This window comes from Moschus berezovskii, chromosome 1, assembly GCF_049115385.1.
Source record: "Moschus berezovskii isolate FMDL1 chromosome 1, NW_MosBer_1.0, whole genome shotgun sequence".
NCBI lineage: Eukaryota > Metazoa > Chordata > Mammalia > Artiodactyla > Moschidae > Moschus > Moschus berezovskii.
This window is the reverse complement of record NC_142460.1, coordinates 162,362,591-162,378,869: the sequence shown is the minus strand read 5'-3', so window position 1 is coordinate 162,378,869 and position 16,279 is coordinate 162,362,591. Positions and strand designations below refer to the sequence as shown.

General features: G+C 35.3%; 1 protein-coding gene across 6 annotated transcripts in view; it reads left to right on the top strand.

The window, feature by feature from the left end:
* Positions 1-15,231, top strand: part of ATP2C1 (ATPase secretory pathway Ca2+ transporting 1) — a 156,846-nt gene extending 141,615 nt beyond the window's left edge. For 5 of the 6 annotated variants that reach the window (XM_055413781.2, XM_088840647.1, XM_088840654.1 and 2 more), the window contains 9 exons: positions 218-315; positions 6,893-6,943; positions 7,833-7,999; positions 9,202-9,270; positions 9,915-10,031; positions 10,816-10,963; positions 11,491-11,586; positions 12,796-12,937; positions 14,443-15,231. In XM_055413781.2, the coding sequence (XP_055269756.1) occupies positions 218-315; positions 6,893-6,943; positions 7,833-7,999; positions 9,202-9,270; positions 9,915-10,031; positions 10,816-10,963; positions 11,491-11,586; positions 12,796-12,937; positions 14,443-14,573 (1,019 nt within the window). In that variant the 3' untranslated portion in view covers positions 14,574-15,231. Of the gene's footprint in view, positions 1-217; positions 316-4,335; positions 4,559-6,892; positions 6,944-7,832; positions 8,000-9,201; positions 9,271-9,914; positions 10,032-10,815; positions 10,964-11,490; positions 11,587-12,795; positions 12,938-14,442 lie in introns of those variants that run through there. The other variant, XM_088840658.1, reaches the window with a different exon arrangement.
* The last annotated feature ends 1,048 nt before the right edge of the window (positions 15,232-16,279 follow it).

Here is a 16,279-nt window from a genome sequence, read left to right as displayed (position 1 = left end):
TTTAAGCAAAAATAATCAAACAGAAAACTCAAGACTTTTTACTAATTCACTTTGATCTGTCTTACCGTAGTCTTGTCTTGTAATCCCTTGATATAAGGACGTTTTATACTTTAAAGAGAAAGTGAGTTAATAACATCATTAAGTGAGCATTATGTTGATTAGCCTATCAAGCAAAAGCGGTTTGGTTAATTATGTTTTCTTTCCCATTTCACTTTAGCTAGTCGTCTGGGATTATATTCCAAAACCTCCCAGTCAGTCTCAGGAGAAGAAATAGATGCAATGGATGTCCAGCAGCTTTCACAAATAGTGCCAAAGGTAGGCGTAAACCAGAGCCTTTCAGACTAAGGCTTTATTGTAGGCATTACCTCTTCTCCTGCAGTGTTAATGAAGTTATTCGTTTGAAAACAGTTGGGATATGGCCACCACATTTGTTGGTCTAAATCATGAGGCAAAATCTTATCATTGAGATCCGTCTTACCGTTGAGAGTGTCTGTGAGGTGATCATTATGAATATCAGTGCAAATTTGTTAACTTCAGCAAGAGCTGTTTCCTCTGAGAAAGATACTGTGGAAAATTAACAGTGGTGCTTGTATTTATTACGGAATGGAGACAGATCATTACTTGATACTTTTTATCCTTGTGTTCTGTTTTAATTGGATGTGGGTATGATTTTTTAAAAAAAGAGCTGTCATTTGCACGGTAAACTTTTTCCTTGTTAATGTACAGCTCTTAAGTTTTGATGGATGCCTGTGGTCCTTGTAACTGCCACACAGGTTCCTCCCATCCCAGATCCTCTTGTGGTCAGCTCCTCCCTCTGCTTCCAGTACTTGGCAACAACCATGGATTTTGTTTTCTGTCCCTGTAGTTTTCCCTTTTCAGAATGCTGAAAATGGAATCATACAGCATGAGGCCTTTGAATCTGCTTTTTTTGATTTAGCATAATGCATTTTTAATTGCTGAGTAGGATTCCATTGCACTGAGTGTATGTTACCAATGCACCAGTTTAAAGACATTTGAATTATTTTCCATTTTTGCTGATGATGGTTAAAACTACTAAAAACATTTGCATATAAGCTTTGTAAGAAAATAAATATTCATTTCTCTTAGATAAATACATGAGAGTGCTGGGTCATATGGTTATTGTATGTTTAACTTTGTAAGAAAATGCCAGATTGTTTTACTTCGTGGCTTTATTGTTTTGCATTCCCATCAGCAATGTTTTAAAAGTGGTTATCAGCACATGGCATTGTTAGTTTCCCTATGCCCATTCTAATAGGTATATCATGGTGTCTTATTGTGGTTTCAATTTGCATTTCTCTCACAATTAATGATTTTGTGTACCTTTTCATGTGCTTATTTGCCATTCATATATTTTCTTTAGTGAACTAACCATCCTGTTTTTAAAAAATGTTTTATTTTTGGATTTTGGAAGTTATTTTGTGGATATATTGTGGATAAAAGTCTTACCAGATATTTGATTGAAAAAAGTTTTTTCCATTGTGGTTTATCCTTTTAGTCTATTTACCATTTTACTTTAAAAAACAGTGGTTTTCAATTTTGGTGAAATCTAGTTTATCGTTTTTTTCTTTTATGGATCATGCTTTTGATGTGTTATCTAAGGACTCTAACCCAAGGTCACAAAGATTTTTTCCTATTTTTGAAATAAAAGTCTCATACTTTTAGATTTTATACTGATGTTTCTGATGCATTTTGAATTATTTTTGTCTGTGAGAAGTGGGTTAAGGTTCATTTTTTTAATGTATGGGTATTTGGTCATTTTAACCATTTGTTGGAAAGACAGTGCTTTTTTCATTGAAATGCCTTTTTAGAGCATCTGGGAGCAGTATGGATATGTGTGTCCTCCCCTGATAGTTTTTCCCTACATTTATTTCTAAAAGAATAAATCCTGTATTAAGTTTGCTCAGGGTATTGAGACAGAATGTACATTAGCAAATATATATGAAATCTGTGGTTAATTAAACATTTTCCCATTAGATCTTTGTTTAGCCTTTTCCCAGAGATGCTAACAAGTAGTGACATCAGACAGACTGGAAGTTTCATTTTATTTGCTTTCTTCAGTTCACTGTCTGGCTTTCTGATAAAAATGCTAATGAACTCTGAAAACCAACCTAAAGGCAGTTAAAGAAAGGCAGTTAGAGAAATAAGTTATAAATTGCATTATTAGCATGACAGATTACATCATTGGTCATTTCCAAATAAGAGTTTTTTTGCATCAGTTGTGGCAGATGCTCTGATTCCAAAGAGAGAAGCTCATTGAATTGCTTAGAGTCATCCTATTCCATAAATACCAGAGCTTCTTTCAGGTTTAACATGTCTTTTGAAAACCCAAGTCTTTTCTTTAAATACCGTCAATGAATTATTTCAGTTGTTTCAGCTGAGCTGAGCTGGACTTCCCCCCGAGACCCCCCCATGCCCTCAACCCTACTTGGCCTTTTTCCCCATTTTTATTGTGTGTTCATGTCACTCTTAAATCTTGGTCTTAGGCTTTTACTTTAGAGCAATTTGAAAAGCTTTTCATTTATTAATGTTAGAAGCAAAACAAAACTTTTTTGTAAATTGCCAGCTCAGTGAGGTTTTACTACATGTACTAAAATCATATTAACGGACTCTTTTCCTTTATAAAAGGTTTTTTGGCTCTCCTTTCCCATAATTCAATCACATATTCCCAATCCCTTAACATTTCTCTGTCCCTTTTGATCTAGGACAAATAAAAAATAGTATGGAAATGGAATTTCCATTTGGGAATTCTCCGTTTTTTTATTTATGATTTCCTGAGTGTGTTTGCTATTGGTAAAAATGGACATTCTCTTTTCTCGTTTGTGTTTTATAGCGCTGCCTCCATTTGTATTTTTACTAAACTAATTAACCAGGTCCCTATAATAAAATCCCAGTTTATGTACTGCTTAATTTTTGGTACATTGTCAATACTTATTTCGACACATCAGGTATTTTTTAATCTATACTGGAAGATTTGGAGACCTTTGGGAGCTTGTTTTAATGCCAAGAATAATATTTCTTTCATTAGCCTCTCTTATTTGTATTTACCTACTTTCTTTTCTTTATAACTTCCATTTCTGTTAATGTTGATCAAAAGAACTGTGAGTTCGGACCACAATTATGACACTGAAAAGACAGATCCATGAGAAGAGAAAAACCCTTTTGTGGGTTCGTTTGAAAGTACATAGCCTTTCTCCATTTCCCTCCATAGTATTCCCTGAACCTTCTGCTGACAGAGTTCTGCTTCTTTCCTGTTGTCCTTGTTCTGGTCTACTGTGCTCATTCTGATTCGCCCTTCCTGCTCCTATACTAAGTGACTGTATTCTGTGCTTATTCGCCCCCTTTTAGGTAGAGAAACAGACATAAAGGTTAAAAAGATTATAATAGAGGAATTTCAGTTACCCCCCAGTTCAGTCCCAGCGCTGTGATAAGTAGTTCAGTTTTTACTCACTTCTAGTTTCTTTTTAATACCTAATTTCTTCAGGCCATAATTTTGTGTCACTAAATTATATATTTTTACTCAACCAAAAAGACTGATGTGCTGATCTTGGTGCTTTAAGGAGACTTTACTCTGTGCAGCATTATATTCCATGTAAGTCTTCAGCTTTGTATTGGAGATCTGCTTAGTCCAAAAGAAGCTGCTTTTGTTTTTGAGTTGCCATCAAAGCTTTGAAATACTGAAATATCTTTATCAAGCAATAGGTATACTGGATGTTTGCCGAAGTAATTTGTGACTATACAAAAGAAGTATGTTTTCAGCCCAACAGTTGATCTTCTATCCTCACTGCCATTGTTAGTGATAACCTGTAGTGGCTGTGAAGGGGTGATTTGAATGTTTTGAATGATTTGCTGTGAAACAAAGGCAAATTTTTACTCTGTATGACCTGAGTGTTTGTAATTAGTCATTAGCCTTTTATTTAAAAATTCTGTAAAATCTGTAGTCTTTGCTAAATGTTCTTGTACTCCGTGCTGTGTGCTACATGATTAAATTTCTTCAATAATGTATAATTTTCACTTAGAAGGTAACTGGTACGTTTTAAATACATATGCAGCTGAGTCCTTTTTGTTTTATTAAAAATTGTTTTTAATTGAAGTATAGTTGATTTGCAGTGTAAAGTTTCAGGTGTACAGCAGAGTGATTCATTTTATACGTGTGTGTGTGTGTGTGTGTAAGATTATTTTCCCTTATAGGTTATTAGAAAATACAGAGTATAGTTCCCTGTGCTGTAGAAGTAGGTCCTTGTTTATCTATTTTGTATATTTCTGTGTGTATTTGTTAATCCCAAACTCCTAATTTACTCTCCTTCCCTTTTCCAGGTGGCGCTAGTGGTACAGAACTCACCTGCCAGTGCAGGAGACACAGGAGATGTGGGTTTGATCCCTGGGTCGGGACGATCCACTGGAGGAGGAAATGGCAACCCACTCCAGTATTCTTGCCTGGAAAATTCCATGGACAGAGGAGCCTGGTGGGCTACAGTCCATGGGGTCACAAAGAGTTGGACACGACTGAGCACACACACATCAGCACCCTTCCCCTTTGGTAACAAGTTTATTTTTTATGTTGTTGGGTCTATTTCTGTTTTGCATATAAGTTCTTTTCATATAAGTTCATTTGTATCATTTTTTTGTTTTAGATTCCACATGAAAGCAATATAATGAGATACTTGTCTTTGTCTAGCTTACTTCACTTAGTAGGATCATCTCTAGGTCCATCCATTTTGCTGCAGATGGTGTTATTTCATTCTTTTTTATGACTGAGTGTGTATTCCTTTGTGTGTCTGTGTGTGAATATATATATATATATATATGCACATACATATATACACACACATATATATATGTATATATGTGTGTGTATATATATATATATGTATATATGCACTCATTCATGTCTGACTCTTTGCAACCTCATGAACTGTACCCTGCCAGGCTCCTCTGTCCATGGTATTTTATAGGTGAGAATACTGGAGTGGGTTGTTGTTCACTTCTCCAGGAATCTTCCCAACCTAGGGATCAAACACGTGTCTCTTGAATTTGCAGGTAGATTCTTTACCATTACACCACCTGGGAAGTCCCATATATATATGTGTGTGTGTGTGTGTGTGTGTATATATATATATATATGCCCCAAGTGGCACATATTTATATATACTATATCTTCTTTATCCATTCAACTATTGATGGACATTTAGGTTGATTCCATATTCTGGCTATTATTAATAGTGCTGCAGTGAATATTAGGGTACAGTTGCCCAGGAGTGGGATTAAAAGATCATATGTTAGATGTGTTTTGGTTTTTTTAGGGAACTTTCATACTGTTCTCCATAGTGACTGTATTAGTTTACATTCCCACCAACAGTGTAGGGAGGGTTCCCATTTTTCCACACCTTTTCCATCATTTTATTATTTGTAGACCTTTTAGTGATGGCCATTCTGACTGGTGTGAGGTGATACCTCATGGCAGTTTTTATTTGCATTTTTCTAATAAGTAGCAGTGTTGAGCATCTTTTCATGTGCTTTTTGACCATCTGTGTGTATAGTACTTTTTAAAGACACACTAAAGAATTTCCAAATGGATTTTGAACCTTTTTAAAGGAAGAATGCTTTCCACATGTTATGTGATTCATGGTACCTAGAGGATATAAGGGTAATCAATAATGTGATAGTATAGTTAACCCCTGAGAAAGTTTTAGACCTTTATTAAAATTCAGAGAGAACCTGGGAATTGTCTTTATTGGTGATCCTAAGATTCAGTCACTTATTCATTAATTTCACACGTGTTTATTGAGCACTGGAGGGCCAAATCTCTGCCTCATGGAGCTTTTAGTCTTAAGATAAGTAGATGTATATATTATGTTGCTGGTGGGAGTTGTGGAGGCTTTCTCTTGACTCTGTTGCTTTGAAGTAGGAAATGAGGTTGTTAACTGAGAGTGAGGCTAGGAAAGGGATAAGAGGAGAGAAAGCTAGTGTGGACCTGTCCTCTGGGAGAGTGGGAAAGAGGATGGTGAGTCCTGTAGGTGACCCAAGTCACCTGGCTTGGGTGTGTTGGAAAGAGTGATGGGGAGGCAGTGGTTAAAAATCCTGTGAACCATGGCAGGTAGCCCCCAGAGCAGCACTGGCCGCAGGTAAGATTTGTCACTAAAGAAGGGAATGGAAGACACCTACCCCTCTCCTCTGCTCATAGTGCTATTGGGGAGGACTGGGGAACAGCCCATGTTTTGTGGATAAGCAAGTTAGAGCAGTGTGGGAGGCAGTGGGGGTACAGGTGATTTGTGGATGACTAGCTGGGACACAGTTGGGAGCATTTTAGGAGACCAGAAGTTGTCATGAGGAAAAGGGATTAAGTATATTCTTTGGAGAGGGAAGATCATATAAGCAAGTGGAGACACAAAGGAAGACAGCCTAATGAATCAAACTAGGTATAAGAGCATAAGCAGTCACTTCATACTGTTTAACAGAAAAAAGGGCTCAACAGACATTGAGAAGCAGCTGTTCTTTAAATCTCATGAAGACAGAAGAAGGGAAAAGGCTATTTTATTTGAGTGTCAGTGTTGAGGAAACATGCAAGAGAGCTTTGCCTTTGTTTCTGCAGTGTTTCAAGAATAAGGCTATTTTCTTTTCAGAGCTTAAACATGGTTGGGATAAACTGGGTGAATTGTTTAGATTGTGTATTTCCTTTAGTACCTAAAAGTTTGAAATGGCCCTCTTGAATGAGTGTCCTAACAAGTGTATGGCATTTTCTTGAGCTTGATCTCTATGGCAAAACAGACAGTTCAAATTGGTGATTTAAAAAAATTTTCTTAGTTACACGTACATAGGTTATTCTGATAATTCTTAATGTTGAAGATTTTTAGTATATCTTGTGTTTTAACAGGTTGCGGTATTTTACAGAGCTAGCCCAAGGCACAAGATGAAAATTATCAAGGTGGGTCTTTAAGAATCACACTGTTTCATCTCTGTATCTAAAATGCTTCTGTCTGCATTACTACTGGAAGTATTCTTAGAACACTAAAGTCATAAGTGTTGTGAAGCAAAACAGGTGCTTTTTAAAGCTTGAGATGGAAACATTAACAGAATTTCGTTAGCAAAGGAAGATGTAGGAGAAAGCTTTAAGGAAATATCTGCAAATATAGTCTTCTTTTAACATTTGAATAGTGTAAGTCTTTTCTGATAGGAGTCTACAGCCGGGTCATTCCAGTGTGAATAGGAATAATTACTCTAAATACAACAAGAAAAAAATGTTTTGAGATTGTGAACAATTTTAAAGGGCTATGATATTTATATTAGTCAAATATATACAAAGCAGCTGACATGGTATCCATCAATTCATTGGCTTATTAATCATAATAGTGCTCCGTTGTAGTGAGGTCAGGGTTTCTCAGCCTTGGCATTGTGACACTTGCAGGCTGGATAATTCTTCATTGCAAGAGGCTGTTCTATGTGTTTTAAGTTTAGCAGCACCCTTGGTGCCTGTCCTCTAGATGCCAGTTAGTGTCCACAAAGTCATGACACTCAAAAATGTCTCCAGACATTGCCTGGGAGACACAATTGCCCTGAGAATCACTGTGTAATTGACTACACCAGGCTTTACACATAGAGTTCTCACACATGGGAATATTAATGACAGCTTTTTCCAAGCTTTATCCTAAGACCTCCATATACGGAAATTTTTTTGAAAAAGTGATGGTCTGTATTATTTCCAGTCTTTGATTACATGGGAAAGAAAAAGAGAGGATTTGTATACCTCCTTATCTGTGTGAAAGCAGCATTCTAATCAGAATGCCTCCCTCCCACTTCACCCCTCCTACCCCCAGTCTCTGCAGAAGAACGGGTCGGTTGTGGCCATGACAGGAGATGGAGTAAATGATGCAGTTGCTCTGAAGGCTGCAGACATTGGAGTTGCTATGGGTCAGACTGGCACAGATGTTTGCAAAGAGGCAGCCGACATGATCCTGGTGGATGATGATTTCCAAACCATCATGTAAGTTTTCCTTCAGTGAATGCACATCAGAGAGTTTCTTCCTATCCTTTTCTGCACCTCATGTGCAGAAAAGTGTTCAGCAGTTTTAGACGTTGGATGAGCTAAACTATTTTACTAAACTAAACAGTCTCGTTTTTTGTGTCCTAGTGTGTAGTTTTGGGGGAAATTATTTGTATGGAATGGACATAAAAAATGGCAGGGCTATTCATTTAAGAAATATTACTGAGTACCAGCCAAGTTTCACATTTCCTTGCCACTAGTGTGGTGGTACAGCAGTCGACCTTCATGTGGCTTTATTCAAGTTAAATTCCGGCTCTCAGGAATAAGCATGTGTGCCTGCTTTACGACAAGGGTTATAAATAAAGATCCCATCCATATCTGTTTCCTTATGTCAGGAATTCTTCATGTTGCCAATGATGCAGTTTATCATTTGAATGGATTTGTTTCATCCATAGTTTCTAATTGATTTAAGATTCTTCCATAATAACCTGCTGGTGTCATTAACCCCTATGGCCACAAGTGGAACATGTGGGCCCTCAGGACCCAGAATTGAAAGGTTCTTCTAAGGATAGAAGATACTTAATTTCCATTCTTAGAATTGTATGAAAATCTCAGAAGATAGGATAGTTTGTTTATAAAATACATGTTTTCCTAGACTGAGCAAAATGAATGAGAGGATTTTCATGAATCTTTGTAAAATATATTCTTTTTATAATTCTGGTATGACATATAGCTATTGTATCTAGGAATAACAGATGAGTTAATTTCTGTAATTCTTATGTATGTCATGGCCATTTAATTTCTGACCTGCATTAACTTAACCCCTTACCGTACATACATCTGTACCTTTAAGAAAAATAAACTTGAGAGGGGTAAAGTAGATCATTATTTTAGTATTATGAATGTGTATTATTGTCTTATATAGAAACACAGTATATGATTTTAATGTTGAAATGCCTTTAAGAATAAAAATTATTGTATTATGAAATTAGTTCAGGTATAGCAGGAGGCTTGACTTTAATGCCTTGCCAGATAGTGTTTCTGTATTTTTTCTAGTTTTAATTATGTAGGTAAAATTGTTTTATTAATGTATGGGTTTTATCAGTTGGGAACTTGTTTTCAAAATTAGTTCCACAGTATTGCTGTATCCTTATTTTTTTTGTGATTATATTTTCTCACCTGATTTTCTTTTTAACTTTCAGGTCTGCAATTGAAGAGGGTAAAGGGATTTATAATAACATTAAAAATTTTGTTAGATTCCAGCTGAGCACGTAAGTTTGTAAGAAATTGTGACAAACTTATGGGTCTTATAGATAAATTATTCAAAAAGTAGAATTGAAACAGGATGCCTATATTAAGCTTCTTGGCTCTATTTCTCGTATGTAAGTTTTCCAGTGTGAAAACTGAATTCTGTCCTAAAACTAAACATGGCATGATAAAGAGGTTCTAAATATAATTACTTGTGTATATCATCATCAAAATATATTAATTGTTGTGGCTTATTTAATAGCTTCTGAAATAACTAAGAAAGGGGTGTCAAAGTTTAATTTTTCTTCTTGGTATCTTTTTCCAAAAGCAGAAGGGCTTTTATTATAGTCTATTACAAAACACAATTATAAAAATATCATTGAAACTGTTGACTGTTATCTGGACTCAGTTTAAAAAAAATCTTCCTCTTGTTTGTTGTTGTTATCTAAACACGTTGCAGATCCTTTATTAAATTGCTGTGGATCATAAGGGCTAACTCTTTGAAATATTCACACTAATGAAGCAGCAGTTTATTTGGAAATATAGGCTTCCTTTAAAAGAACAGTAGTAACATGAGAGTTTTAAATGCTAAGAAAGTGATTTCATAAAATTAGCAAGAATTATGCAATGCTGATCCTTTTTTAAAAATAACTCTTTCTTTCGATAGGAGTATAGCAGCATTAACTTTAATCTCACTGGCTACATTAATGAACTTTCCCAATCCTCTCAATGCCATGCAGATTTTGTGGATCAATATTATTATGGATGGACCTCCAGCTCAGAGGTAAGAGTTTCCTCATTTGTAAACTAGAAGGACAAGGATAGCCTTATATCCTGATAGTTAAGCTCTAAGACTTCATTCCCAGGTAGCATCGGAAATCTCTGCAGCATCATGTTTGTTATAAGTTGTGTGATGTGAGCATATCATTTATTCTGGGGTGCTCATTCATACATTATGATCTGAGCTTTTACACTGAGATCAGAGCAGGAACAGGTATAGTCCCTGTCCTTGAAGTAAGCTGTTTGTTTCTTAGAATAGAATGTAACGGAGAAATCTCTCTGGCTTTAGGGCTACTACCAAGATTCCACTGTCAGTCTCAGAGACTTCGGGAAAGTATTGAAGGACTACTTCAGTACTGTAGTATTGAGCATCTAATGTTTTCTTTTATGATAACGGGGCCCTAGATACAGCTTTCTTAACAGAGTAATTAATATGTATCAATGTATAACAAATTATCCTTGTTGAAATTTCCTTGCATGAAAGATATTTCAAAGTCCAGTTGGTTAGTCATGTATTTCAGGCCATCTTTGAAATAAGTTATATATAAATGAAATGGAGCAGTTTTTTGAAATTTGATTATCAGTCCCCTACCAAACTGTGGCAAATAAAATAGCAAAGAATGATAAAATTTATGGTTATTTTTGAGTGATCAAAGCCAAGATTTTCTTCATAATTCAACATTTTGTTTCCATTTAGTTTCTGGGATAATTGAGGTCAGTGAAATTGTGAAAGTAATAAATCCAAATTTTACTTAAAACTTTAATTCATTTTTCTGTTTGTTTTGAAGCCTTGGAGTAGAACCAGTGGATAAAGATGTCATTCGTAAACCTCCACGCAACTGGAAAGACAGCATTTTGACCAAAAACCTGATACTTAAAATACTTGTTTCCTCAATAATCATTGTTTGTGGGACTTTGTTTGTCTTCTGGCGGGAGGTATACTCATTGGATAAGCTGTTTTATTAATATTCATTCTGTATGACAGGATTCCATTATTTTTATATATTAAATAACAGAAGGCTGGAAGTTAGGATAACCTTCAAAAATAGAATAAAACATTTAAAAATAGTTTGATTTCAGTATTTTTATGGATTAATAGACTTCCTGATTCATATTTTAGAGTTATTTAAATATGCAGAGAAATATCAAATACGATAAAAATTAACATGAATATTTGGGTAGAAGTTAGACAATCTGAGCCTTTAGTATAGCTATTTTAATGTCATTAAAAAAGAAAGGTGTTTTAATATCCAGTTTACAGTTTGGGAGAAGACTTTTTTCTTTATATAGACTACAGCTATTCTTTAGGTGACTTATTTAAAGGGTGTATGGGAAATTTAAGTTGCTTATATGAATCTTATACTACAGCTTTTTTAAGAGAAAGAAAATACTAGCCCTTTAAAAGCATGTAGTATTTGTCCATTAAATTCAGCCAACTGAAAATCTTTTTCTCCTCTCAACAGCTGCGAGACAATGTGATAACACCTCGGGATACAACAATGACTTTCACGTGCTTTGTGTTTTTTGACATGTTCAATGCACTGAGTTCCAGATCTCAGGTATGCTTGAGTGAGTGTAGCTGGCTAATTCAATTGGGTAGAGTACTCTCTGTAAGTGGACAAGGTTTTTAGCTTTGCTTGCTTTTGTAGCCTTGGTTACAGGTCCAGATATAGCCTTCCTACAGATGTGTGTTCTAACAGGGATGGGAGATTTGGGGAGATAAGCCTTAACTTTGGCCAGAAGATTAAAGTAAATCACAGATGTCATCACCTGATTTTTCCTTCTTTCATTTTCTTATTATCTGTAGCTACGTGATAGGTTCAAGTTAACGTTATCTGAGCATAGGACAAAGTTCATGGCTTCTGTTAAGATGGTGTACTTTCTTCTCATTATAGAAGAAAGTACTGTTAGAAGTTTTGTGCATATTAACATTTTCTTACTGTCTCCATCAGTGTGTCAAAACTTAGGACATTTAAAATTTTCTTTTCTTCCCATGCTGTATCTTAAGGTGGATGGTCTTCTCTTGATTGAAGTGCTTTGATAGAAATTAGTGAGCTAGTTTAGGTACTTTTTCAGAGCATGTTGTTCTTGGAAACTAGTTATATTTGCTGCCTGACTGTTCATTTCAACTTTAGAGCATCTTAGGAATCCTTAACTGTTTATTACCATTCACCATGCTTGAACTTTCCAAGTACAATGCATTGTTATTAATTTAGACTAATTTTTAAAGAAGCTATAGTATTTGGTTTTTGTTCTATGAAAAGCATTTTTACTTTTTCAGTATACATGTAACTAAGTTCAATCTTCAAGAAAGTTTCTTAGATTATGTACCTTAATGAAACGATTTAGAAAATAATCATATACAAAAAAAGTTTCTTATGCTCTGGAATGCTAAAGGAAGTTTCTGTGGCCTTTATTTTTTAATAGAATTGCTTTTTTTTGGCCGTGCTGTGTGGCATGTGGGATTTTTAGTTCCCCAACAAGGGCTCAAACACAGGACCCCTGCTTTGGGAGCATAGAGTCTTAACCGCTGGGCAGCCAGAAAAGACCTCGTATCACTTTTAAAGAAAGTCCTTGATAAAGAAAAGCTGCTTTAAAATTTACCCTACTCCGTGTGAATTATTCCAAAATATAGTTAATTAAGAGATTTCATGTACTACTATTGTAGAATTCAGTCCAGCTTACTAAAAATTAGAGGTGAATATAATAGTAAAGAAGTTGTTTCTATGACCAAGGAGTAATAACTGAACTCTCTGCTCTGCCAACAGACCAAATCTGTGTTTGAGATTGGACTCTGCAGTAATAAAATGTTTTGCTATGCAGTTCTTGGATCCATCATGGGACAGTTATTAGTTATTTACTTTCCTCCACTTCAGAAAGTTTTTCAGACTGAGAGCCTAAGTATACTGGGTAAAAGAAATGTTATGTTTTATAATTTATATATTATAAGTGAGTTGTAAATATTTTCTAATGTATTTGTTCTAAGAAAACTTCTTTTAAAAAGTGAAATAAGTGGCTTGCTTTGAAAAATGTGTGTGCTCTGTTTCTATTTGGAATCACATTTAGGGGAGTCATTCTCCCAAATCTGGTTTTAAACTTTTCTGGTAATTTTTTTCTTGTTAATTTTTTTTATAGGTTATCACTTATCAAATCATATTTGGTGATTCTGAAAGAGTAATTGTAGTTGATAACTTTTTAATTTTGTGTGAAGAAAAAAATTAGATTTAAGCTCACTAAAAACCAGATAGCTTGTCTTTAAAATTACCATTTTGGTTATTAAGCTGACATTTTCCTATTCTTATTTGCTAATTTGCGCATCTTATTTTATGAAATAACAGCCCTAAAAACAGAGTTTCACTAAGTTAATGTGGAAAGTGAAAGTGAAAGTCACTCCGTCATGTCCAACTCTTTGTGACCCCGTGGACTGTGTCCATGGAATTCTCCAGGCCAGATACTGGAGTGGGTAGCTTTTCCCTTCTCCAGGGGATCTTCCCAACCCAGGGATTGAACCTAGATCTCCCGCATTGTTGGTGGATTATTAACCAGCTGAGCCATAAGGGAAGCCCAAGAATACTGGAGTGAGTAACCTATCCCTTCTCTAGCGGATCTTACTGACCCAGGAATTGAACTGGGGTCTCCTGCATTGAAGGCGGATTCTTTACCAACTGAGCTATCAGGGAAGCCTGATGTGGAAAACAGACATTATTTTTTCATACACTGTGCATGAAATGTATCATCATATAGTACATTTAAAAGTTAATCTTCCTGTGTAAATGTGAGGATGGATGCATTTTATGATAATTCTAGTTCTCACTCTTGGGTTTTTAAAGTTAATTTGGATATTTGTAATCACTGTTTTTTGCTGTAAGTTAATCAATGTCGAACTAGTTTAATTTCAGGATTTTAATTTCATACTCATATTCTTTCCTCTTTAAAAAAAAATGGAGTTTTAAGAAGACAAATTTTTTGAAGCAGTAAATAAGAATGAGATAGTGTGACCACCATTGTAAAGACATGGTCTTTTAACAGTAACTTGCAAGTGGAATAGATGCAGATTTCAATCCAGTTATTCACCACTGCTTGAACAGCCTTTGAAAAACAGAAATCTCTTGGTCGTGTTGCTGGTAAAGTCTGTGATTCTCAGGTTACTGTTCAGGGAAGGCAGTCAGAGGACTTGTTCTCCGGGTTCTAGTTCTGTGGTGCTGCTTGTCCTTGCTGTGTGACTTTGGGTAAGTCACTTGGTGCATTTGAGCTTTACTTTCCTTATTTTTAAACTGAGGCTAATTGTGGCTACTCAAGGAATGGTTGAGAAATAATGTATTTTAAAAAGCTGTGGTAAAATGCTAGAAAAACATAAGCTATTAACCTCTGAAATTATAAGTTCAAAGAATTGTAAACTCTGTTTTCTCTTGCAGATTTACTGTTTCTTCTGGGTCTCACCTCGTCAGTGTGCATCGTGGCAGAAATTATCAAGAAGGTCGAAAGGAGCAGAGAGAAGATCCAGAAGCCTGTTAGCTCGACATCGTCGTCTTTTCTTGAAGTATGATGCATATTGCATTCTTTTATTTGCAAACTAGGAATTGCAGTCTGAGGATCGTTTAGAAGGGCAAGTTCAAGAGGATAAAATGAAGATTTGAGAACTTCTGAACTTTTTATTGACTAAAAATGAGTGTTAAAGACTTGAGACTTTAACCTGCTGACAGTCCCAAATGAAATTATGCAACTTTGGTAACATTTTCCTTGATATAAATTGGCTTTTGCGATTGAATGGAACTTCATAAAGTGTATGGGCAGTTATTTAATTAAAAAAAAAAAAAAGGTAAAACCTGAACCACCTTCTGCACTTAAAGAGGTCTAACAGTTCAAATACACTATCTATTCTAGATAGATATGATTTTTTTTAATTTTTAAATATTGTACTATTTATGGTGGTGGGGCTTTCTTACTAATACACAAATAAATTTAATCATTTCAAAGGCATTCTGTTTGGTTTAGGAAGTTAATTCCCAGGAGTGCCATATTTCAGCTACTGTATGTCCTTTTCCCTGCAGTGTAAGCAGTTCAGCTACCTTGTGTTATCATTTTTGTATCTCATGTTTTTTGCACAGGATGTGACCACTGTCAGATCACTGTTCTTTTCTTTCTTTTTGTGATTGAAAAGCCTATACTGCAATTTGAAGTAAATGTTTGCTTTTCTTAGTAAGTGTAAATGGTTGCCTTTTTTCTTTCTTTTTTTATTTTTGGTATGAGTCTTTGGTCTAGCAAAATTAATAAATACAGAGCCGTTGAGTGGCTTTCTAGGTAGGGTAGCTAGGTAGGGTAGTAATTAACATTTAGTCATGGAGTCAAAAATATTTAAGACTGTTTGGGCTGAAATTGATAGCAGATTTATATTAACTTGTTATGCCTTTTTTTAGAGTTAATGTAAATACATATTTTGTCAAGTATCATCTTGACAAAGTCACCTCCTAAATATAAATCCAAGTACCTCATCTGAATTGTATTATTTTTAATGTCTTTTTATGTGTACTTTAAAGAATCTTTTCTAGAAAGTGTAGAGTGGTAAACTTCAAGAATGAAAAAGCCCCAAACTTAACTAAACAGACAGTTTATGGACCAGAGTGTAAGTGGAAGATTCTGTGCTGACCTTGGTCTCTGTGAATCTGCAGCTTTGGGGCCTAGGTGGAGCACAGCCCGGAGTCTGTCCCTCTCCTGCTCCCACCAGGATCTTCTGTCTTCTTTCTGCTTCACTGGGCAAGCTAAAGAGATAGATAAATTTGCTCTTGGAATGCCATCAGGTTTTGTAATAGCCAGATGATGTGTAGGTAATTTGTTTTGAGTGTGTGGCAAATTTGGGCCAGAAATTCAGAATTAGAAATACATTTTCTGTTGAGTATTTCTCTCTGAAACAGAAACGGGTCTCAACTTCTTACATGTTTAATTCTTCCTACAGTTTACTGAATTTTGTATTTTATAATTATACTCTCCAGTTTTTATCTCCAGTATTAAACTGCAGTGTTAGCACCACAGTACTTTTGTTAATGATAGGAAAGATACCTGTTCTGTGAGTCTGGGGATATAACTGAAACAATTTAGTATAAGGACCTGAGATGTCTGCAGTTTATTCTCCTTTAGTTTTTAAGGCTCGATAGTCAAATGTACATGGAAGCCATTGTCTAATCAACTTTTTCTTTACTGATGGTGATGTTTCATATCTAAATTTTGTAATAAGTTTTCTTCTCTGTTACAAAG